Genomic DNA, 25,923 nt, shown 5'->3' with positions numbered 1-25,923 from the left:
GACATCGTTCGTCTTGGATTAGGGCCCATCCTAATGATTTCATTTTAGCTAATTATATCTGGAAGAACCCTATTTCCAAGTAAGGAGGTTCTAGGGATTGGGACTTCAATATGTGAATTTGGGGGGTTACAATTCAGTATGTAACAGATGACTCCAAGATTTTTGACTTCAGCAACTGTAAACATGGAACTGTCCTTAAGTGACATGGGGAAGGCTAAAGGTGGAGCAAGGAGTTATTTTTTAGAGCAGGGATTTTTTTTAAGGTATGAGTCTAAAATTTGAGGTTTGGTTTGCAGATACATATTATATATGTGTGTCTGTGTATATATATCATATATATGCATATTACTTCTGTAATCATATATTACTTCTATCTATATAGTCTTATATACATATATACACTTCTATAAACATATATACATGTGTAAACACCCTCCTCTATACATATATACATACATATGTATGTATATATGTGTGAGTGAGCATCTGTATGTGTATGTATATATACAAACACATATACAAATAAAATATATACAATATGTATACATACACATAACTATATATATAAAATATATAAAATATTAAATAAATAAATGTATATGTATATTTGCTCTTTATTGTAGGTGATATTTAAAGCCATGATCTAGGTGAGATCAGCAAGGGAGTGTGTAGGCTGAGAAGAAAAATGGCCCAAGAACTGAACCCTGGGGCCCTCTGTGATTAAGGGTTTGGAGAGAAGAAGTGACTAAGGGAGTCAACTTTAGAAATATTGCCAAAACAAAAAAAGCAAAATCTATAACACAGTATCATGCAGGAGAATTAAAATACATGCACACAGAACCACAATATAAGAATGCAAGAATACATAGGTATCCCCTGCTTTTCAAAAGTTCACGTTAGGCTACTTCACTTTTACAAAAGACCTACATTAGTACCTGTTTTCACTAACCAAAAGAAATGCAAAGAGGATTTTGCAGCGAGCCATTCCAGAGACAGAGTGGGACCTTCCCTGGTAGCCACACTCAGCATCTCAGTATCAAGCCGCCATGAGGTTTCAACTGTGTCTAAGAGCATCTGTGCTGTATCTTTACTTATTTTGTGCGTCCGTTAGCAAGATGTGTCCTAAGATATCAAAAAGCCTAAGAGAGATTATTCTGGGGGCCTGGGAGCGCTCAAAAATGTTTCCGTATAAATTAGTGGTAACTGCTTCTTTGCTTTGTGCCATTTCTGCTTAAGAAAGGTTTCATAGGAAGGCCCAAATTTCAGATAGTAGAGGAAACGTATATTCTTATATGAAACCACATAAAACAAATTAGAGGGTTTGCTCATGTAGGGGGAGGGGAATGGGAGTGGGAAATGTGGATAAAAGGGAATCAATAAAACAAGAAAGTGGCCTTGCATGGACTGATAGTGAAAGTGTGCCGTGAACTGAGGAGTATGATTAAATCTGTTCTTGGTGCCTGAGATCCAAAATAGGTAAGATAAAATAAAGTAAATCTAATATGAAATAAAATCAAAATTCCTGGTTATGTTTCTTTCCCTGAGTACTTTTTCTCCCCTGCAAAAAAACAGCAGAGAAAACAGTATTTTTTTTTTAATTTTATTATGTTAGTCACCATACAATACATCATTAGTTTTTGATGTAGTGATCCATGATCCATTGTTTTCGTATAACCCCCAGTGCTCCGTGCAGTACGTGCCCTCCTTAATGCCCATCACCGGGCTAACCCATCCCCCACCCCCTCCCCTCTAGAACCTTCAGTTTGTTTCTCAGAGTCCATAGTCTCTCATGGTTCGTCTCCCCCTCCGATATCCCCCCCTTCATCTTTCCCTTCCTTCTCCTAATGTCCTCCATGCTGTTCCTTATGTTCCACAAATAAGTGAAACCATATGATAATTGACTTTCTCTGCTTGACTTATTTCACTTAGCATCATCTCCTCCAGTCCCATCCATGTGGATGTAAAAGTTGGGTATTCATCCTTTCTGATGGCTGAGTAGTGTTCCATTGTATATATGGACCACATCTTCTTTATCCATTCATCTGTCGATGGACATCTTGGCTCTTTCCACAGTTTGGCTATTGTGGACACTGCTGCTATGAACATTGGGGTGCATATGGCCCTTCTTTTCACTACATCTGTGTCTTTGGGGTAAATACACAGTAGAGCAATTGCCGGGTCATAGGGTAGCTCTATTTTTAAATTTTTGAGGCACCTCCACACTGTTTTCCAAAGTGGCTGTACCAACTTGCATTCCCACCAACAGTGTAAGAGGGTTCCCCTTTCTCCACAGCCTCTCCAACATTTGCTGTTTCTTTCCCTGTCCATTTTTGCCATTCTAACTGGTGTAAGTTGGTATCTCAATGTGGTTTTGATTTGAATTTCCCTGATGGCTAATGATGATGAACATTTTTTCATGTGTCTGTTAGCCATTTGTATGTCTTCTTCAGAGAAGTGTCTTTTCATATCTTCTGCCCATTTTTTGACTTGATTATTTGTTTTTTGGGTGTTGAGTTTGAGAAGTTCTTTATAGATCTTGGATACCAGCCCTTTATCTGTAGTGTCATTTGCAAATATCTTCTCCCATTCTGTGGGTTGCCTCTTTATTTTGTTGACTGTTTCCTTTGCTGTGTAGAAGCTTTTTATCTTGATGAAGTCCCAAAAGTTCATTTTTGCTTTTGTTTCACTAGCTTTTGGAGATGTATCTTGAAAGAAGTTGCTGTGGGCGATGTCAAAGAGGTTATTGCCTATGTTCTCCTCTAGGATTTTGATGGATTCCTGTCTCACATTGAGGTCTTTCATCCACTTTGAGTTTATCTTTGTGTATGGTGTTAGAGAATGGTCGAGTTTCATTCTTCTGTATATAGCTGTCTAATTTCCCCAGCACCATTTATTGAAGAGACTTTTTTCCATTGCATGTGTTTTCCTGCTTTGTCAAAGATTATTTGACCATAGAGCTGAGGGTCCATATCTGGGCTACCTATTCTGTTCCATTGGTCTATATGTCTGTTTGTGTGCCAGTACCATGCTGTCTTGGTGATCACAGCTTTGTAATATAGCTTGAAGTCGGGCAACGTGGGGCCCCCAGCTTTGTTTTTCTTTTTCAACATTTCCTTGGCGATTCGGGGTCTTTTCTGATTCCATACAAATTTTAGGATCGTTTGTTCTAGCACTTTGAAAAATGTCATTGGAATTTTGATCGGGATGGCATTGAAGGTATAGATTGCTCTGGGTAGCATAAACATTTCAGCAATGTTTATTCTTCTGATCCATGAGCATGGAATATTTTTCCATCTTTTTGTGTCTTCAGTTTCTTTCATGAGTGTTCTGTAGTTCCTAGAGTATAGATCCTTTACCTCTTTGGTTAGGTTTATTCCGAGGTATCTTATGGTTTTTGGTGCTATTGTAAATGGAATCATTTCTCTAATCTCTCTTTCTACAGTTGCGTTGCTAGTGTATAAGAAAGCAACTGATTTCTGTGCATTGATTTTGTATCCTGCCACATTACTGAATTGCTGTATGAGTTCTAGCAATTTGGGGGTGGAGTCTTTTGGGTTTTCCACATAAAGTATCATGTCGTCTGCGAAAAGAGAGAGTTTGACTTCTTCTTTGCCAATTTGAATACCTTTTATTTCTTTTTGTTGTCTCATTGCTGTTGCTAGGACTTGTAGTACTATGTTGAACAATAGTGGTGAGAGTGGGCATCCTTGATGTGTTCCTGATCTTAAGGGAAAGGCTCTCAGCTTTTCCGCATTGAGGATGATATTCACGGTGGGTTTTTCATAGATGGATTTTATGAACTTGAGGAATGTTCCCTCTATCCCTAGGCTCTGAAGAGTTTTAATCAGGAAAGGATGTTGTATTTTGTCAAATGCTTTTGCTACATCAATTGAGAGGACCATGTGGTTCTTCTCCCTCCTCTTATTAATGTGTTCTATCGCATTGATTGATTTGTGAATGTTGAACCACCCTTGCATCCCAGGGATAAATCCCACTTGCTTTTGGTGGATGATCCTTTTAATGTATTGTTAGATCCTATTAGCTAGGATTTTGTTGAGGATTTTTTTTTTTTTTTTTTGAAACAGCTTCAGGAGAATAGGTATTATTTCTTCTTTGAATGTTTGGTACAATTCCCCAGGGAATCCATCAGGCCCTGGACTCTTGTTTTTGGGGAGGTTTTCGATCACTGCTTCAATCTCGTTACTGGTTATTGGCCTATTCAGGTTGTCAATTTCTTCCTGTTTCAGTCTTGGGAGTTTATAGGTTTCCAGGAAGGCCTCCATTTCATCCAGATTGCTCAGTTTATTGGCATATAGTTGTTGATAATAATTTCTAATAATTGTTTCTATTTCCTTGGTGTTAGTCATGATCTCTCCCCTTTCATTCATAATTTTATTAATTTGGGTCCTTTCTCTTTTCTTTTGGATAAGTCTGGCCAGTGGTTTATTGATCTTATCAATTCTTTCAAAGAACCAACTTCTAGTTTCGTTGATCTGATCTACTGTGTTTCTGGTTTCTAATTCATTGATCTCTGCTTTAATCTTAATTATTTCTCTTCTAATGCGTGGCTTAGGCATCGTTTGTTGCTTTTTCTCTAGTTCTTTAAGGTGTAAAGTTAGGTGGTGAATTCAGGATTTTTCTATTTTTTTGAGTGAGGCTTGAATGGCTATGTATTTCCCCCTTAGGACCACCTTTGCAGTATCCCATAGGTTTTGGACCAATGTGTTTTCATTCTCATTGGTTTCCATGAATTGTTTAAATTCTTCTTTGATTTCCTGGTTGACCCAAACATTCTTGAGCAGAGTGGTCTTTCGCTTCCAAGTGTTTGAATTTCTTCCAAATTTTTTCTTGTGATTGAGTTCCAGTTTTAAAGCATCGTGGTCTGAGAATATGCAGGGAATAATCTCAATCCTTTGGTATAGGTTGAGACCTGATTTGTGACCCAGTATGTGGTGTATTCTGGAGAAGGTACCATGTGCGCTCGAGAAGAATGAGTATTCTGTTGTTTTAGGGTGGAATGTTCTGTATATATCCATGAGGTCCATCTGGTCCAGTGTGACATTCAAAGCTCTTGTTTCTTTGTTGATTTTCTGCTTAGATGATCTGTCTATTGCTGAGTGGAGTATTGAGGTCTCCTACAATTAATGTATTGTTATCAATATGACTCTTTATTTTGGTTAACAGTTGGCTTATGTAGATGGCTGCTCCCATGTTGGGGGCATAGATATTTACAATTGTTAGATCTTCTTGTTGGATAGACGCTTTAAGAATGATATAGTGTCCTTCTGTGTCTCTAATTACAGACTTTAGTTTAAAATCTAATTTGTCTGATATAAGAATTGCTACCCCAGCTTTCTTTTGAGGTCCGCTGGCATGGAAGATGGATCTCCATCCCTTCACTTTCAGTCTGGATGTATCTTTAGGTTCAAAATGAGTCTCTTGTAGGCAGCATATGGATGGGTCCTGTCTTTTTGTCCAATCTGCAACCCTGTGCCATTTTATGGCAGCATTTAGGCCATTCACGTTGAGAGTGATTATTGAAAGATATGAATTTATTGTCATCATGTTGCCTGTGAAGACCTTGTTTTTATAGATTGTCCCTATAAATTTCTGTTGTATATCACTCTTGGGGTCTTTCTCCTTTTATAGAACCCCCCTTAATATTTCTTGTAGGGCCAGCTTAGTGTTCACATAATCTTTCAGTTTCTGCCGGTCTTGGAAGCTCTGCATCTCTCCATCCATTCTAAATGAAAGCCTTGCTGGGTAAAGTAGTCTTGGCTCCATGTTGTTCTCATTTAGTACCCTGAATATGTCTTGCCAGGGCTTTCTGGCTTGCCAGGTCTCTGTGGATAGGTCTGACATTATTCTGATGTTCCTCCCTCTGTACGTAGGGAATCTCTTCCCCCTAACTGCCCTTAAGATGGTTTCCTTGGTTCTAAGATTTGCAAGTTTTACTACCACATGCCGGGGTGTTGGCCTGTTTTCCTTGATCTTGGGAGGGGTCCTCTCTGCCTCTAGGGTGCGAATATTTGTTCCATTCCCCAGAATAGGGAAGTTCTCAGCTACGATTTGCTCAAATACATCTTCTAGTCCTCTCTCTCTCCACTCCCTCCTGGATTCCAATTATTCTGACTCTGGAATGCTTCATGGTGTCACTTATTTCTCTGATTCTATTTTCATGGATTCTGAGTTGTTTTTCCCTGGCCTCCTCTTTTCCCTTTTTATCTATTATATTGTCTTCCAGGTCGCTTATTCGTTCTTCTGCCTCAGTTACCCTAGCTGTTAGATTATCTAGATTGGATTGGATCTCATTGATAGCATTTTTAATTTCTGCCAGTTCAGCTTTCATTTCTGCCCTTAGAGACTCTATGTTGCCATTAATTGATTTCTCCATTCTAGCCATTGTCTTCACAATTGCTAGCCTGAATTCCATCTCTGACATCTTGGTTATATCTGCATCCATTTGTAAACCTGTAGCATAAGTCATAATCTCTGAGTCTTTTCTATTTTGGGGGCTCCTCCTCCTAGTCATTCTGTTGAAGGGTGGTTGAGGGAATGTATAGGGTCCAAATTATTGACCAGAACCCAAGCAAGATGCACCTGTTTTCTTGGGACCTTAGGGTTGCTGGCCTCTTGTTTTCCCAGCCTGTCTTCTGGGGGAGGGGCCTGCCGCACTGTTACTCAGGCAACCCTGTTTGGGCAGAGCTGCCCTGCCCCCCTGTGGTGGGGATGGGCTCCACCGGAATCAGTTTTTGGGGCTTTTGTTCTCTGGCGGCTTTCCGCGTCTCTTCCGCAAGTCAGAGCAGAAGAGATCGTTTCCAACCCTCTGCCTCAGAGCAGAGAGACCGGAGTCTGTTCTTCAGTGAGCTCTCCAGGCCACACCGTCTCCGTTTCTGTCTGTGCTGCTATAAACTGCAGCATCCTCGGTTGTGCGCCCCTCTGAAGCGCCCCCAGTCCTGCCTCCAGGTCGGAGCACGTCTCTGCCCTTTGTGCTTCTAAAACCGCCAGCCACTCCCAGTTCTCACGCGCAACCCCACCACTCCGGGTTTCTGCCCCAGGGACTGTCCTAACATCCTTTCTCTGCCGCTACCGCTACCGGTCTGCGAGTCTGTGCCCGGTCCCCAGCGTGCGAGGCTGTTGCTCACTGGCGGTGTAGGATCCCCACGGCCTGGCTCCCTCCCGCTGCCGTTTATCCTCCGATATCTGCCTGGGGAATCACGGCTCCCTGCTTCGTACCTCAAAACCAACCGCCTGCGATATTCTGTTTGTAGAGATCCAGATCTTCTTACCTCTCAGGCTGGTTTCGTGGGTACTCAGAGTGGTCTGGTAGATATCCATCTCAATTCCGGGGACCAGTTGAAATAGGGTCCCCTACTCCTCTGCCATCTTTCCTCCATCCCCCCAAAACAGTATTTTTAATTCCCTCTGCTTAATTTCTTTTAGAGAAAGTGGTCACCAATAGATAGTTTCCAAATGCTTGATTAAAAAAAAATTTGAAAAGAGGGAAGTTTAATGAAACCTACTTAATATGGAAGTGAATGTAAGATGATTTAAAGACTTATTGCTCATTTCTGAGATGGGAAGAGTCCTTATCAGGATAGAAACCCATTCTAGGTTTGAATGTTGATCTCCTGCCTCTCTAGCAGTGCACCTTAAGAAGAGTGCTGCTATGAAAATAAATTATGTAGGTAAATATAGGGAGTAAGTATGGAGAGCATTAAATAAATGTTAAATAAATGTAGCATTAGTTTTCCCAGAGAAATCATATCTATGTGAGTTTCTCTTTTTTTAAAGATTTTATTTATTTATTTGTCAGAGGGCGAGTGCGCACGCACACAAGCAGGGGAGTGGCAGGCAGAGAGAGAAGCAGGCTCCTCACTGAGCCAGGAGCCTGATGCAGGACTTGATCCCAAGACCCTGGGATCATGACCTGAGCAGAAGGCAGATGCTTAACCGACTGAGCCACCCAGATGTCCCTCTATGTGTTTTCTAAATCATAAAAATGTCATTAGTATTGACACAGCCAATCCAGGAAACTAACAGTATTGATAAAAACCAAACGTACACATACTTCATGACCCACACATTCAACTCCTATGTGTATACCCAACACAAGTGTCTGCCATATTCATAGAAGGACATGTACATGAATGTTAAGAGAACCACAAATGAGCCTAGACTTACACTCTCCAGGCCCTGCAATCGCAGGAAAAACAGAATTTATTTTTCCCAGTGTTGAATATCTAGAAGGATTCTGAATGGTTCTGGTAGGGTCATCCTCCTGTCCTGGAAAAATCACAGCCACTGCAGATGGAATTTAGGTTTGTCTAGGCCTAGATCAAATGACTCAGTGGCCGTAGGAAAATCCTAATGGTTACCAAACATTTACTCTATGAAGCCACTGTTCTAAGCACATTATATGTATGAAATCATTTCATTTACACAACACACTTATGAGGGAGGTACTAGTATTTTCCCCATTTCATAGATATGGAAACTGAGGTATACAGAAAGCTTGGGGAACCTGCCCCAGTCTCATAACTAGTAAATGGCAAACTCAGGATTAGCATGCAGGTGCCCCAGAACCTATGCTCCCAAATACTATCATGTACTGCTTTCCAGGTGCCATGAGTGACAGTTCTGCAGAGCCAAAAGAGAAAGGAGAGAAGTGGTTCCTGAAGCAAAGTGAGATGCAATGGAAAAACTACCAACATTTCATAAAATGGCTTGTTTCACTTATTCAATTAAATATGAATCCAAATATTCAATAAGCATCCAATAAATGTCTGCCATGAGTTAGAGCACACACCATTCTTCAGAGCAGAGAACAAGATGGACCCATTCACTGTCACCAAATGTCTCCCTGACCGTAGATACAAAGGACCACAGGAAAGGATACTTTCTTTTGGTAATAAAACTATTTTGTCTCCAAAAAGTCTTCCCAAACTGTGTTTAAATATAGTTTTTAAAAAAAATTGCTTTATGGCATAAGCTTAGCTTTTATCACTTTGAGTAAACAGTAAATATAGAAGCAGGTATGTTAAATTTGTTCAACTGATTTAAGCAGAATTTTGTGTTAAATAAATGTAGATTTTTTTTCTTTCTTCTGAAAAGAGTATAATGAAAATGTTGCACTCTGGTTCTGAAAGAAAATTTTTAATTAATTTAAAAAATATTTTACCAATGGCAGCCTGTTGGGATGAGAATGCTATTATTCAACAAATATTTATTAAGTGCCTGGGTATGGTTTAACCTTACAAGTGATCAAAGAAATATAAATTAAAGACATATAATACCATATTCAATGTCAAATTAGCTAAAGTTTTTTTTACATAATATTCTTATGAAGATAACCAGACATTATTTTACATTTATGATAAATTTATATTGGATACCATTGTTGTGCATGGATGGCCTTAAAAATAATTATATCCTCTGACCGTTTCACTTATAAAAATTCATACCAAAATATTGCATAGACATATGGAAATATCTGGCTATGAGAATTTTCCTCACAAGTTATTGATCACAGCAGAAAATGGTAGGCCAATAATGAATGATTAAATACATGGTGGTATTTTGATAGGATGGAATACTATATAGCTTTTAAAAGTAAGTTATAGGAAGAGGCCAGGAGCAATTTTGTGGAGGAGTAGGAGACCTAAATTTCATCTGGTCCCAGGAATTCAGCTAGATAGGGATCAAACCATTCTGAACACCTACGAACTCAACAGGAGATCGAAGAAAAGAGGAGCAGCAACTCTGAACAGAAGAGCGACCACTTTCTGGAAGGTAGGACGTGCAGAGAAGTGAATCCGAGGTGATATACCGGAAGATAGATGGCAGGGGAGGGAGCCTCCGTCAGCCCCTACTGGCAAGTGAAAGAGCCATGGAGCACAAAATCGGAACTTTTAGAAGTCGGCTCTGCTGAGGGACATCGCTCCAGTGGCTAAGCGGGGGATGGAACACTTGCTGGGACAGTGTGGTCTCAGGAGTGTCGGGGTCACAGAAAGACTGGGGGTGCCTGAGTGTGGCAGAGCTCCCAGGTATTGGAGCAGGGAAGCCAGCTGCTGAGACGGAGCCGAGGCGCAGTCTCTCAGCTCAGGGTTGCCATAAACTGTGATCCGCAGCACAGTCGGGCCACTGCTCTTCCAGGGGGACCCAACAAGTGGCAGAGCCGGGGAGACTCCCCTTCCTCCCCCGGGAGGAGCTGCGCGGGAGCGCACCACAGGGATCTGCTGAGTTTGGAGACTCCACATGGGGTCGGGTGCCAGAGATAGAAACACTCGGTCACAGGCCGGGTGAGCACAGAGTGCGGCCAGAGACTGGGGAGACGGGAGTGACTGACTGCTTTTCTCTGGGGGTGCACCGAGGAGTGGGGCCCCGGGTTCTCGGCCCCTCCGGGGCGGAGATTGGGAGGCCGCCATTTTCACTCTCATCCTCCAAAGTGCTATAGAAAACTTTCAGGGAACAAAAGCTCCCGAGAGCAAACCGAGCCGATTATTTAGCCTGGACCAGCAAGGGCGGGGCAATTCCGTCTCCGGCAAAGACATCTGAGAACCACGGCAACAGGCCCCTCCCCCAGAAGAGCAGCAAGAACAGCCAGCCAAGACCAAGTTTACCGATCAATGAGAATGGCAGAACTCCAGCACTAGGAGAATACAGCACATAGAATTCATGGCTTTTTTTCCCATGATTCTTTAGTCTTGCAAAGTTAATTTTTTTAATTTTCTTTTTTTCTATTTTTTTTAATTTTTCTTTTTCCCTTTTCAACCAACATCTTATCAATCCCTTTTCTTTAAATCTTTTTTTATTTTTCATTTTTAGAGTCATATTCTATCCCTTCATTGTAGTTAACCTTATTTTTGGTATATATATTATAAGTTGTTCTCTCTTTAAAATTTTGGGATACAGTTGCTTCTAACAGACCAAAATATACCCTAAATCTCTAGTGTATGGTTTTGTTCTAGTCTCCTGCCTGATCACATTCTCTTTTTCTTTTTAAATTTCTCTTCTTTCATTTTTCAACCAATGTCTTATCAATTACTTTTATAAAATCTTTTATAATTTTCATCTTTACAGTCATATTCCATCCCTTCATCATATTTACCCTTATTTTTGTACATATATAAGCTTTTCTTTCTTTAAAATATTGGGAGGTACTTTCTTCTAACAGACCAAAATACACACAAAATCTAGTGTGTGGCACTGATCTATGCACCAGCCTGATCATATTTGATCATATTCTTTTTTTTTTCTTTTTTTCTTCCTTTCCCTTTCTTTTCCCCTGGTTTCAGGTCTCTTCTGATTTGTTTAGTGTATATTTTTCTGGGGTTGCTGTTACCCTATTAGCATTTTGTTCTCTCATTCATCTATTCTCATCTGGACAAAATGACAAGATGGAAAAAATCACCTCAAAAAAAGAACAAGAGGCAGTACCAACTGCCAGGGTCCTAATCAATACGGACATTAGTAAGATGTCGGAACTAGAGTTCAGAATGACGATTATACCTGGGCTTGAAAAAAGCATGGGAGATTACTAGAGAAACCCTTTCTGGAGAAATAAAAGAACTAAAATCTAACCAAGTTGAAATCAAAAAGGCTATTAATGACGTGCAATCAAAAATGGAGGCTCTAACTGCTAGGATAAATGAGGCAGAAGAGAGAATTAGTGATATAGAAGACCAAATGATGGAGAATAAAAGCTGAGAAAAAGAGAGAGAAACAACTACTGGATCACAAGGGCAGATTTGGAGAGATAAGTGATACCATAAGATGAAACAATATTAGAATAATTTGGATCCCAGAGAAAGAAGAAAGAGAGAGAAGGGCAGAAAGTATATTGGAGCAAATTACAGCGGAGAACTTCCCTAATTTGGGGAAGGAAACAGGCATCAAAATCCAGGAGTCAGAGAGAACCCCCCCTCAAAAATCAATAAAAATAAGTCAACACCCCGACATCTAATAATAAACTTACAATTCCCAGAGACAAAGAGAAAATCCTGAAAGCAGCTCAGGACAAGAGGTCTGTAATCTACAATGGTAGAAACATTAGATTGGCAACAGACCTATCCACACAGACCTGGCAGGCAGAAAGGACTGGCATGATATACTCAGAGCACTAAATGAGAAAAATATGCAGCCAAGCATACTATATCCAGCTAGGCTTCATTCAAAATAGAAGGAGAGATAAAAAGCTTCCAGGACAAACAAAAATTAAAAGAATTTGCAAACACAAAACCAGCCCTACAAGAAATATTGAAAGGGGTCCTCTAAGCAAATAGAGAGCCTAAAAGTAACATAGACCAGAAAGGAACAGAGACAATATACAGTAACAGTCACCTTACAGGCAATACAATGGCACTAAATTCATATCTTTCAATAGTTATGCTGAATGTAATTGGGCTAAATGCCCCAATCAAAAGACACAGGCTATCAGATTGGATAAAAAAACAAGATCCATTGATATGCTGTCTGCAAGAGACTCATTTTAGACACAAAGACACCTCCAGATTGAAAGTGAGGGGATGGCAAACCATTCACCATGCTAATGGACATCAAAAGAAAGCTGGGGTGGCAATCCTTATATCAGACAAATTAGATTTTAAACCAAAGACTATAATAAGAGATGAGGAAGGACACTATCTCATACTTAAAGGGCCTATCCAACAAGAAGGTCTAACAGTTGTAAATATCTATGCCCCTAACATGGGAGCAGCCAATTATATAAGCCAATTAATAACAAAAGGAAGAAACACATTTTGACAACAATACAATAATAATAGGGGACTTTAACACTCCCCTCACTGAAATGGACAGATCATCTAAGCAAAAGATCAGCAAGGAAAGATTTTAAATGACACATGGACCAAATGGACTTCACAGACATATTCAGAACATTCCATCCCAAAGCAACAGAATACACATTCTTCTCTAGTGCCCATGGAACATTCTCCAGAATAGATCACATCCTAGGTCACAAATCAGGTCTCAACTGGTACCAAAAGATTGGGATCATTCCCTGCATATTTTCAGACCACAATGCTTTGAAACTAGAACTCAATCACAAGAGGAAATTCAGAAAGAACTCAAATACATGGAGGCTACAGAGCATCCTATTAAAGAATGAATGGGTCAACCAGGAAATTAAAGAAGAATTTTAAAAATTCATGGAAACCAATGAAAATGAAAACACAACTGTTCAAAATCTTTGAGATGCAGGAAAGGCAGTCCTGAGAGGAAAGTATAGAGTAATACAAGTCTTTCTCAAGAAACAAGAAAGGTCTCAAATACACAACCTAACCCTAAACCTAAAGGAGCTGGAGAAAGAACAGCAAATAAAGCCTAAACCCAGCAGGAGAAGAGAAATAGTAAAGATCAGAGCAGAAATCAATGAAATAGAAACCAAAAGAACACAAGAACAGATCAACGAAACTAGGAGCTGGTTCTTTGAAAGAATTAACAAGACTGATAAACCCCTGGGCAGACTTATCAAAAAAAAGAGAAATGATCCAAATAAATAAAATCATGAATGAAAGAGGAGAGAGCACAACCAACACCAAAGAAATACAAACAATTATAAGAACATATTATGAGCAACTATATGCCAACAAATTAGACAATATGGACAAAATGGATGCATTCCTAGAGACGTATAAACTACAAAAACTGAACCAGGAAGAAATAGAAAACCTGAACAAACCTATAACCACTAAGGAAATTGAAGCAATCATCAAAAATCTCCCAACAAACAAGAGCCCAGGGCTAGATGGCTTCCCAAATTCTACCAAATTCTACCAAATTCTACCAAATCCTATTCTTCTGAAACTGTTCCAAAAAATAGAAATGGAAGGAAAACTTCCAAACTCGTTTTATGAGGCCACCATTACCTTGATCCCAAAACCAGACAAAGACCCCATCAAAAAGGAGAATTACAGAACAATATCCCTGATGAACACGGATGCAAAAATTCTCACCAAAATACTAGCCAATAAGATCCAACAGTACATTAAAAGGATTATTCACCATGACCAAGTGGGATTTATTCCTGTGCTGCAAAGTTGGTTCAACATCCGCAAATCAATCATTGTGATACAATACATTAATAAAAGAAAGAGTAAGAACCATATGATCCTCTCAATAGACGCAGAAAAAGCATTTGACAAACTACAGCATCCTTTCTTGATCAAAACTCTTCAGAGTATAGGGATAAAGGGTACATACCTCAATATCATAAAAGCCATCTATGAAAAACCCACAGCGAATATCATTCTCAATGGGGAGAAACTGAAAGCTTCCCTCCTAAGGTCAGGGACATGGCAAGGATGTCCACTCTCACCACTGCTATTCAACATAGTACTAGGAGTCCTAGCCACAGCAATCAGACAACAAAAAGAAATCAAAGGCATCCGAATCGGCAAAGAAGAAGTCAAACTCTCACTGTTTGCAGATGATATGATACTTTATGTGGAAAACCCAAAAGACTCCACCCCAAAACTGCTAGAACTCATACAGGAATTCAGTCAAGTGGCAGGATATAAAATCAATGCACAGAAATCAGTGGCATTCCTATACACCAACAACAAGACAGAAGAAAGAGAAATTAAGGAGTTGATCCCATTTACAAAGGCACCCCAAACCATAAGATACCAAGGAATATATCTAACCAAAGAGGCAAAGAATCTGTACTCAGAAAACTATAAAATCCTCATGAAAGAAATTGAGGAAGACACAAAGAAATGGAAAAATGTTCCATGCTCATGGATTGGAAGAACAAATATTGTGAAGATGTCAGTGCTACCTAGAGCAATCTACACATTCAATGCAATCCTTATCAAAATACCATCTACTTTTTTCAAGGAAATGGGACAAATAATCCTAAAATTTGTATGGAACCAGAAAAGACCCCGAATAGCCAGAGGAATGTTGAAAAAGAAAACCAAAGCTGGTGGCATCAAAATTCCGCACTTCTAGCTCTATTACAAAGCTGTCATCATCAAGACAGTATGGTACTGGCACAAAAACAGACACATAGATCAATGGAACAGAATCAAGAGCCCAGAAATGGACCCTCAACTCTATGGTCAAGTAATCTTCGACAAAGCAGGAAAGAATGTCCAATGGAAAAAAGACAGTCTCTTCAACAAATGGTGTTGGGAAAATTGGACAGCCACATGCAGAAGAATGAAACTGGACCATTTCCTTACACCACACACAAAAATAGACTCAAAATGGATGAAAGACCTAAATGTGAGAATCCTAGAGGAGAACACAGGCAGCAACCTCTTCGACCTCAGCTGCAGTAACTTCTTCCTAGAAACATCGCCAAAGGCAAGGGAAGCAAAGGCAAAAATGAACTATTGGGACTTCATCAAGATAAAAAGCTTTTGCACACTGTGAGTTGTGCAAGACTGTTGAATCACAGATCTGTGCTTCTGAAACAAATAATGCAATATATGTTAAGAAAAAAAGAAGAAGAAGATAGCAGGAGGGGAAGAATGAAGGGGAGTAAGTCGGAGGGGGAGACGAACCATGAGAGATGATGGACTCTGAAAAACAAACTGAGGGTTCTAGAAGGGAGGGGGTGGGGTTTGGGTTAGCCTGGTGATGGGTATTAAAGAGGGCACGTTCTGCATGGAGCACTGGGTGTTATATGCAAATAATGAATCATGGAACACTACATCAAAAACTAATGATATAATGTATGGTGATTAACATAAAATAATAAAATTAAATTTAAAAAAGAAGAGAAAAAAGTAAGTTATAGGAAAATATTTAATAAAATAGAGAGGTGTTAACTTTATGAAATGTTAAATGAAAGATAAGTGTACTGTATAATCCACTTTAGTTTAAAAGAAGTATCTCTGTGCATAGAAAAAAGACCAGGAAGCCTTACCCTGAAACGTTAATAGTGTTCGTTATTTTTGGGTGGTGAATTCTCAGATAATTTAAATTTTTTGCTTCTTATTTCTTGTATTTTTGTGTTTAACATGTAAAAAGGAAAAAAAAAGCAGAGGTTTTAAAAAGTGAAAAAAGAATCTCAAAGTGATAAGTATATGGTTAGAGGTTTCAACAGAGAGCGAAAGAGCTCACTAGAGTGGCTCTATCCTCAGTCAGGGCCGAGCGAGCAGAGGCTTTTTTTCGAAGAAACAGCCCAGAAGCATCACCTCAACCACATTAACGATGATGACATGCAAGTACATGTGCAAATGCTAGTATTCGTTAGGAAATCAGTCCTATTTCCTAATGCACCTACAGTCTTTATCCAATCCCAAAAGAATGCAGAGTATTTCTAAAACGTGTAATTGATTTTCACTTTTCTTTGCAGTTCTCCGCCATGCATTTATTTTTTTTTCTAACACGTGTTGTTAAAATACTTTCACAATATTGTATAAATACATCTTTCTTTTTTTGGCAGCCATGAGTGCATTAAAGTTTAGCCCTTGACATACTTTGCTTATGTTAATCCAGAGCTCCTAGAAGACAGGACGCTGTTTTATTCATCACCGGGAGCAGTATACAGCAGGCCCTGGGGTAACACCAGGGAAAGTCAGGTAGGTGTGAGCTTCTATTCTGAAGTCTTTTTGTTTTACTAGGACCTTTCTTCTTGGGCAGATACATTAACACATGACTTCATAGTGCAAAATTCCAAACATAAAAAGAAAATAGATTTTTAGTTTCCAAGCGGAGAACCAGAGAAATCTGTGAATCATCGATTTCCCTTCTTTGAAACCATTTTTGTACCGTGATATCAATACATGTAGGCCTGGAAGAGTGAAACTGTCCTCACACCCAGAGCTGGGGAGGTAAACGGAGCCTCCTCATTAAATTTAACAAATCCCTCAGAAGCGGTAACATCCAAGTTTTACCAATTCTTTCTGCATCCAGAGCAGCAGCTATTTTCAAGATATCTGTGGTTCATAACGAGCCCATTTCTTACTCCCGGGGGGGCCTAACGGGGCTTAGCTTCAAACGGCACAATTTCCAGTGACTGAAACAGTGTCTGACACCTGGAGTTAAATCACTGCTGAATTATTAAATAAATGGAAGTGGAAGACGGATGAACAAAAGAAATTTAACATTATTTTGCATAGTGATATATAATACTAGCTTCACTGTGGTTTGAGACTTAAAAATTAAGGGACAGTCAGGAAAAGAAATCTATTCTTTATACACTCAGACCAAACTTAAATACCCACTGAGGACAGGCAGGCGATGCAGTTGAATGGTCAGGTGTCTGCGCGTGTGTGGACCTTATGGAGCGGAGGAGAGGCCAGTGGGCTGCATTTCAGTGGGGTGAGGCTAACTCAGTCCCGACCCTTTGTGGCCGAATGGCACTCCAGGCCCAATTTCGCTGGTTTTTCCAGTTTTTTAAGGGAAACCTGGAAGTCTAGATTTCTTTACGAAAACTCCAAGAGTTTTATTTATTTATTTTTTGACTCCAAAAGTTTTAAATGTTGGCTCAACATTTAAAAATAGATACATGATGTCCTTGTGTTTTGCGTGCATATCTGGCCAGAGGCATATAGATTTAAAACCTCTCATTTTGACTCTACTGTGTCTGAGAATATGTATCCTTAGGACATGTGTATGTGTGTCTGTGTGTCTGTGTATGAATTGTATGTTGTTGCTACAATCATTACCTTGTGGAAACTGAAAAGAACAAAGAGGTGAGTTACACTCTGGGGGAGGGTTTTTAAGCACTGGGTGAGCTGGTGGAAAAATCCTGGAGGATGTATTTTTAAAGGGACGTGTCAAAAACATTGAGTTATTCCTGAACTTGCAAATAGTTTTCTCTGTGATTAGGAAAAGTTTTCAATTAGCAATAAAGCACCTACCCTCCCACAGGGACTGGGAGATACCAGATACATATCAAAGGATGGCTCCCAGGCCCTTGAGGAAGGCATTCCTGGGTTATAAAACCATCAAGAAGTTTTTAATGAGGTTTTTATCTATCTCAAAGAGAGCAAAGAAAGAATGTACAGTTGCAAGTTTTCTAAAATAAATGCTCCAAGAAAAGGGAGGTCAGGGGCTAGAGTTTAGTCAAGCTGGAGAGAATGTTAAGTCCGTCTCAGTCAGAGAGTGATGGTAGATGTTGATGTTTAGCAAGCTACACATCAATAGATCAGAAAGAAATGTAACTTCTAGATGTTTCAAGCCTAGCTTAGAGCCCTCCCCACCTTTCCCCTACATCCTCCCTACTGCCTAGTGTACCAGGGAACCATGGTATGCCAGTGACAGTGAGTAGCTGAGTTCTATCCCTTTAAGGACTTGGAGGAGAAACCCATACTATGCCTGTATTCCCTCCAGGGGACTCTCCCTGCCCACATATGTACCAATAGGTGCTTATAAGGGCACCAGTACCATGTGCTTTCACTGGGTGTGCAACCTTGGGAGCCTTGGCCTCTTCATTTCTAAATGGGCATAATCAATACACACTATACAGCGTTTGTATGAGGAATGAATCTGATCTGTGTAAAGCACTCAACATGGTGCCTGGCATATAACACCAATTCAACAAATGCTAACTAGCAATGTTTCAGCCAGTTTTCATCTGTGCTATTATATTATTTTCATAGAAGGATGATCATACTATGATACTAATATTAACAGAATACACAGAGAGGTGGAAGAAAAGAAGTTAAAAAAATCATGACTTAAATCTACCAAAATAGAGCAGAAGAAACTACCACTGAGGCAGCAACTATTTCCAAAGTGCCATGGCCTACCCTCCACAACTATACCCTAGTTTCTACCCAACTTTCCTTCATCTTGTTCCCTCAGACTTAAATATTTCCCCATGTAGATCTCAAACCCTCATGTTATTTAGCCCCAGGACACAATGCAATTTTAAAAAGTACAATCTTTGTTGTATTTCTTTTGTTATATTTAGCACCTGTGGCATTTTACCCAATGCTGTTTATTTTTTGAAAGCCCCTGGGGGAGCTCATTGACTTTTCAGGAAGTGCTTTGCAAATTCTCCCCCCAAAATGTTTTTCCTTTGTTTGTATCTTGGTAGCAATTCTAAAGTTTTCAACATTTGGACTCTGGTATTATAATTGTGCTCAAAGTATCTACACAGAAGTGGTCTGTTTCATCATCCAATGAGCTCGGCCTGTGTGTGGATGTGACACTCCAGTGGAAGGAAGCCAAGAGCCTATAGGAGCGATCCTGGGGAAAATTTAAGCAGCTGTGGCTATGTAATTCAAAACCTCTGAAAAGTGTGCTGCAGTCCGTGCACAGCATTAGTATAACATGAGGGCTGGATGTAGCCCGTCCCCCGGAGGACTTCCTCGCTTGCTGCAGGAAAGAGAAGACTGAAAGACAAACCTGGGTGCAGCCGGAAAGGTCCAAATAGATGAGCTTGTGGCATCCATTCCCTAAATTCAGGTACTGTAAACCTTTGTCTGTGAACTTTCTGCAATAAGCCAAACTAAGATTCTGTAAGTTCTGGAAGTACCTGAAAAGACAGGGGCGAGAGGAGAGAGGAAGGAAAGGGAGTATATTTGAGTCGTTTTCCACATCTTTCTTAAGCCACTATGACAAAGAGAAGTAAAACTATCAACTATTCTTTTCTCTTTGCAGATCTTCAGCAGTTGAACGTAACTATGAATGCTCTTCCTGTTATGTGAAGGAGCTTGGAGTAGTATATCAGATAATGCATCATTACATTTTAAATGAAAATACAGATTTGCCTAGATTTTTAAGAAGGCTGATTGAGGGAGAGCTCTGAGGGTGGGGGACGTTTCTGCATTCATATTGTTTGGACATTAGTTTGTGTTTGAAACCAAAGTTACAGTATTTGCAGTATTGTTGCATTTAAGTTTTATCTTTTAGGAGCACCAAAACAACGTGCAAAATGTCTAGATGGACAAACCCTTTGTAAACATTTAAATGGTGATTAACTGTTGCATGACAGTGAGGATTTGGGGCAGAAAGGAGGCAAAGTTAAACATAACAAGCTCCCAAAATGGACATGATAAGCAAATGGTTTGAAAAAAAAAATTGAATATGCATGATTTTATGTTTCATTATTATAGTTAAAGAAAGACTAATTGATACAGAGAGCTTAAAAATGGGTTAAAAAGAACAGTCTGCAAATGAGTTGAGCAACACATGAAGGGAATAAAAATGACATCAGAGGCTATCAATCTCACTGGAGTTCAAACAGATTAAATATGGCATTACCACCATGAGCAAAATGATTGCTTCCAGAAAAAAAGGGCGGTAATTAAGATGAGCCTGTACTACCGTGCAAGGGCTTACAGTTTGAGGACATTCTGTGGACAAGTTTCCAAGCCTTCCTAAGCCTGGCATTTTTTGAAAGTGCAAGAACTCTCACTATTGCTCGCTCTTGTAATGGAATTAACAACATGCTGTTGGTTTGTGATCTGCAACAGTTTAACAGCAAACTGGAAAGCAAAAAGAACGAAAAGTGGGAAGAAGCTGCCTTTCTGTCCCTCAAAAGCCCACAAATGACTAGTAAAATTTACTTTCATGCAAAAGTATATAAGATATAAGAAATAAGATATGCAAGCATGGACAGTTAATCAGATGTATTCCTAAAATTTGAAAAGCACATCTTATATGATATATAATGATTCCCCATTCCAGAGTGACTGATTTGATGCAGACCACACATTCCTCTCCAGCAATGTCCATGAGATTCAACAGAACAAAGAGGGACGCCATCTGGATTCCCCAGTGGCTGTGGGCAGGGCCGTGGAGCAGAAGCAGCACTAACATCCCAAGGACACGCCCCCTCTCCTGGGGCCCTTGAGTTAACCAAGGGCTATGCCAAAGTTTTGGAAATGCTTTCCTTCCTCTCTTTCCTCTCCCTGGAGTGTACCCCTGTGATTCAACGGAGCAAAGTACAGTTTTCTTGGGGTGTGTGTGGGAGGTTGTCATTTCTAACAACCCTTTAGCTCTCTAATTTGGAGAAAGGAATAGTAAGGCAGACAGCACAACACAATGGAAAATACACAAGGTTTTGGAATCTGACAAAATTGGATTCAAATTTCAGCCTTGACACTTACTGCAACTTCCCGAACCTCTCACAGATTGTTTCTGCATCTGTTAAGTGGAGATTATAATATTATCTCTTTTTTTTAACCCTGACCCACTGTGTTCAGCTTTCCTGAATCTTAGTTTTCTCATCTGTAACATGGATGTAATTCTATCCACTCTTTCCTCTCAGAGGTATGACAATTACATGAGAACATAGATGTAACAGTATTATATTAAGGATGATTTTTGATGATTAAAATCAGTAAGTAGAAGCTTTAAAATATATATTCTTGCTACTACTGTTTCAAATAATAGCATATTAGTTGTTCTTATGAAGTTTGTACTATCTTCTTCCATTGTAATGGAATGGATGCTTCTCTGACAAAAGTGGCGTATACAACTGATTCCAAGACTTTGGTGGACCTCACCTTACATCTACACCCTCATTTTGATCAAGGTTTAATGCCCTTTTTAATCTGTTTTAACTCCAGTGAGGCTGATAGCCTCTGATGTAGTTTTTATTCCCCTGATGTGTTGCCCACTCATTTGCAGACTGTTCTTAACCATTTTTAACCTCTATATCAGTCTGTCTTTAATTACAATAATGTAGCTGTCACTTATAAAGTCATGCATATTCAAATATATTCAAATCTAGCCCAAGCCTATTGTTTGATTTTTTTTAAGTCCTTGTGATCAGTTAACAAATACTCAAAGTAGAGGGGCACCTGGGTGGCTCAGTCGGTTAAGCCTCTGACTCTTGATTTCAACTCAGGTCATGATCTCAGGGTCCTGGGATTGAACCCCACATTGGGCTCTGTGCTCAGTGTGGAGTCAGCTTGCCCCCTCCCTCCCTCTGCTTGTTCTCTCTCTTTGTCTCAAATAAATAAAGAAAATCTTAAAAACAAACAAAAAAACCCAAATACTTAAAGTAGGAATTAAATGGGGAGTTCTTAACTTTTTTGTGTGTAACATACTTCTAGATCTATGGACCCTTTGTCAGCATAATATTTTTAATGTGTAAAATAATACTTAAAATTACAAAAGCAGCTAATTATATTGAAAGATATCATTAACAAAATTTTTAAAAAACCAAATGAGTGGAATAATAATATATGTGCTTCTTTATTACCATATTAAATGACAAGATCTAGTGGCAGGGCTAATAACTACCCATGATTTTGAAGTAGTGATGAGTGTCAATAATACTTTGAGATACTTGTAACAACTATAATAAGAAAATGTTTGAGATTTATATGGTTGAGGAGTCCCAGGAACTGCTGATACTACTGTGATTTTTTTTTTTACCTACATTTCAGTTAGAGCTTAGTGAAAATAGAGATTAGTTTTCTCCCATCAAAATTCATGGAACCTCTGAAGTCCATCCCTGGTCTCCTTGCGGGATCCACTGAGCCCAGGTTAAGAACCTCAGGTTTGGCACAAGTTGTTCACTGGATGAAATGACTCCCAGATTGAAAGTCTCTAGATGGCCGTCTTCAAAGTGGAACCTCATGGGAACCATCAGTTTGAAAACCCAGCACAGGAAGAATTCTAAGTGACCCTATAGACCTTTCTAGGGATTTACAGGGCCGAAGACTTAAAGCTGTTGGGGATGGGAAAATGATCAGTTGACAGTGAAATCACTTGGCAAATTTTATGCAATACTGCAACTTTTTATTCTGAATTTTGGCACAGAAATAAGTCCCTTACGTGAGTAAGATCTGGTTCATCACTTTCTCAAGCCAGAGACAACTTGGTATTTCTAATTCTACTTTGAGGCAGTGTTTGCAGCCTGTGTTTATCTTTTCCTCGTTATTTGATAACAAGTGTTTCTAATGGGGGGAGGGCTTCCCTTTGTGACTTATTTTTCTACTGCTACTATAATCTTTAAGAGTCCCAGTTCTTATAGAAACTACACTTTTTTTCTTTTGGCTTTTTTTCCATTAACGAATTGAAACTTTCTGTGTGAGATCACCAATACCTGAGGGAATTACTATGGAAGGAATGTAGAATTATGTATTTAAACAAAAATTTCTCTGAAAAATCACCAAGACAAGGCCTAATCTGTAAAAGAGAGGGTTTGCAGTAGTTTCTTTTAAGTGTTGGGCTCTTTAGTTTCACGGAGGCAGTTTTGCATAATAGAATTTCTGCTGAAATCCAAATGCAGTGTTTTGACCTCTTATTCATAGGGAAGACCTTGAGGATGTCCAGGCAAGGCAACAGCTTACTCTGTCTCCCCCATTCTGATGGCTACTGGTAAGACTATATAACATGAGAGCACCTATAAATGAGAAGTTTCCGAGCCAATTGAAGGATCTATATGAAAAATAATTAAACACCATGCCACTGTAATGTATGATGCTCCATTAAGGAGCTTTATTTGCCAAGTGATTTCACTGTCAATTGATTGTTTTCCCATCCCCCACAGCTTTAAGTCTTCAGCCCTGGAAATCCCTAGAAAGGTCTACAGGGCCTCTTAGGATTCCTCCTCTGCTCGTTTTCAAACTGATGGTTCCCATGAGGTTCCCCTTTGAAGACGGCCATCTAGGGACTTTCAATCTGGGAGTCATTTCATCCAGTGAACAACTTCTTGTGCCAAACTTGAGGTTCTCCTGCATGCCCAGAATGTCTCCCACACAATAATTGATCAATACATGGTGGATAAGTGAATGAATGTTGCTGTTAGGTTTCAGGGAAAGAAGAAATCATTGCAGAACTCTGGTAGATGGTATGACTTGAGGTGTAAAGGCTATGGCTTAGCAGAGAGGAGGAGAAAGGCATTCCAGCTGTAGAGAACGAGAAGCATGCCGCAATCTGGTGACCAGAGTTAAGGGCCTCCCTTGGGAAACCTGGGCAGATAGGTTTGATCAGATAATGTTAAGGGACTGTCAGGGACGAGTCTAGACCCTAAGCATGTCAAAGATATGACAAGACTATTTTTCCAGGGTGATACTTCTGACAGCATAAGGCAAAACAGATTGAAGGGAAGAGAGACCAAGGGTGAACCATCAGGATGCTATGCAAATGAAGTGCTGAGAGTGCCGCCTAGGTTGTGGAATGCATGGAAAGGGTTTGATTCAGGAACTATTTAGAAGCAAACATGTCCTGGAATGGGCATGGGCTAGGAGCAGCCCTCATTTTCAACTTTAGAAAATTGAGCAAGTCCCTAAAGAAGTGAGGAAAAATATTCAGATAAGAAGCTGGCAAATCAATGTTGTCGAGAAGGGCAAACAAATTATATTTTTCTTCTGGCAAACAATTTCTTTGGAAAGAAAGGCTAAAGGCACTGGAGAGAGAATGACAACAGCACAAACAACATTTCTCCGGTTATTTATAGTTTAAAGAACACTTTTGCATACCCATGCATATTTGAAACGGTGGAAAACAGAGAAAAATAGAGAGTCATTATGAAATATATTTTTATCATAGATAAGAAAGTCAGTGTACATTCTTTTCATATGACAAAAATCATCAATATCAAGTGCATTTACCCTGGATGTTCTCTCAATAGCAAGAACTGAGTTAAAATCAAAACAGAATTCTCATTTTGGGTCCTGTTTTTCTATCCATTGCCCATTAAAGGTACAGCTTCATTTGTACAATAAATGTCCCTAAAAACTATGCATGGTTGTAGTATTATTTTAAATTTCCTAGGAGAAAAGATTATCAAAAAGTATGCTATCCCAAATCATCTAATTTGTAAGTTCAGATTTTCACATAGGGATTTAATGGATTTTGTAATATATTCTCTTTCTACACACACACAAGCATATATGTTCTCTCTCTCTCTCTCTATATATATATATATATATACACACACACACACATTCATACATGCACATATATTCATACACATACATATCTCAATATGGAATGCTTAAAGAAAAATACTGAGTGATATTCTATACTGGAGGACTAGAGAACTTTCTAGAACTCCTGAAAGGGTCGTGGCTCTCCACAGTGGTGTCACTGGAGCTGGTTTACACCAGCCCATGAGAGCCAACTATTAGCATTTCTTCCCAACTCCACATTCGATACATCATGTTGGTAGCTTAAAATTGATCATGGTGGTAGTATTCACACTACAGAAATCAGAACATCCCCTTAGCCTCTACCCAAACTAGTTATTAAACATTTACTGCAACACAGCTATCCTTGGAACACACTTTGAGAACTACTGATACAGAGAACGTAGTATGCTGAGGAAATGTATACAGATATAAAAATGACAAGAGAGTAGATGACAGCTTTGAAAGACAGCAATAAAAATTCAACCTATAAATAAAAAAAGATTCTTAAGATAAAACCTGAACAAATAGAATAGAAGCACTAAAAAAGAAAAATAGCTTCCTTGGCTGAGAAAAGATCTAAGTTTCAATGTTCAAAGGTTTACTATATTCCAGGAAAAGTTAATTGAAAGAATACAAATAAGTTTGGAAAATGTTTTTAATTTCTCAGGAAAAAGGAAATTCTTGCAGGCATATTAGCAGAAAAAATAAGTTACCAACAAAGGAACAAAAAAATCAAGCTGGCTTTACATTTCTCTTTAACATGAAATACCAAAGATTATGGGGCAGGATTTGTAGGATTATAAGAGTAAAGTAAGGGACATAATTCAAGAACCATATGCCAAGAGGAGTTGTTCACCCTCCAAGACAAAAGAAAGTAATTTTCAGAAAGCAATGGCCGTTTATCTTTCAGATAAAGAGTTTTTTAAACTATATTTCCAGTCATCATGGGATGAATAAAAATCAGAATTAAAGAATAAGGAAATTGTGGAACAAATGGACCATCAATGAATGACAAAACTAGAGTTAGGACTACATAATTATAAATATCATCACAAACGTGACAGTCAATATTAAAAGGAAAGTTAAATGATTAATAAAACTCATGATTTATATGTGTTTATGTACAAAG

General features: G+C 39.2%; 2 protein-coding genes across 3 annotated transcripts in view; one reads left to right on the top strand and one right to left on the bottom strand.

Moving 5' to 3' along the window:
* The window catches only part of FBXL13 (F-box and leucine rich repeat protein 13), a 248,449-nt gene that overhangs the window by 86,355 nt on the left and 136,171 nt on the right, over nucleotides 1-25,923 (bottom strand). The window contains exon 12 of the mRNA XM_027573273.2: nucleotides 19,330-19,459. Coding sequence (XP_027429074.2) covers nucleotides 19,330-19,459 — 130 coding nt within the window. The remainder of the gene's footprint in view (nucleotides 1-19,329; nucleotides 19,460-25,923) is intronic.
* LRRC17 (leucine rich repeat containing 17) overlaps nucleotides 19,274-25,923 on the top strand; it is a 28,691-nt gene continuing 22,041 nt past the window's right edge. The window contains exon 1 of one of the 2 annotated variants that reach the window (XM_027573595.2): nucleotides 19,274-19,389. The gene's annotated coding sequence lies outside the window, so the exon portion shown is untranslated. The remainder of the gene's footprint in view (nucleotides 19,390-25,923) is intronic. The other variant, XM_027573596.2, reaches the window with a different exon arrangement.

Source organism: Zalophus californianus, chromosome 12 (assembly GCF_009762305.2).
Source record: "Zalophus californianus isolate mZalCal1 chromosome 12, mZalCal1.pri.v2, whole genome shotgun sequence".
NCBI lineage: Eukaryota > Metazoa > Chordata > Mammalia > Carnivora > Otariidae > Zalophus > Zalophus californianus.
This window is presented reverse-complemented; position numbering and strand designations above follow the sequence as displayed.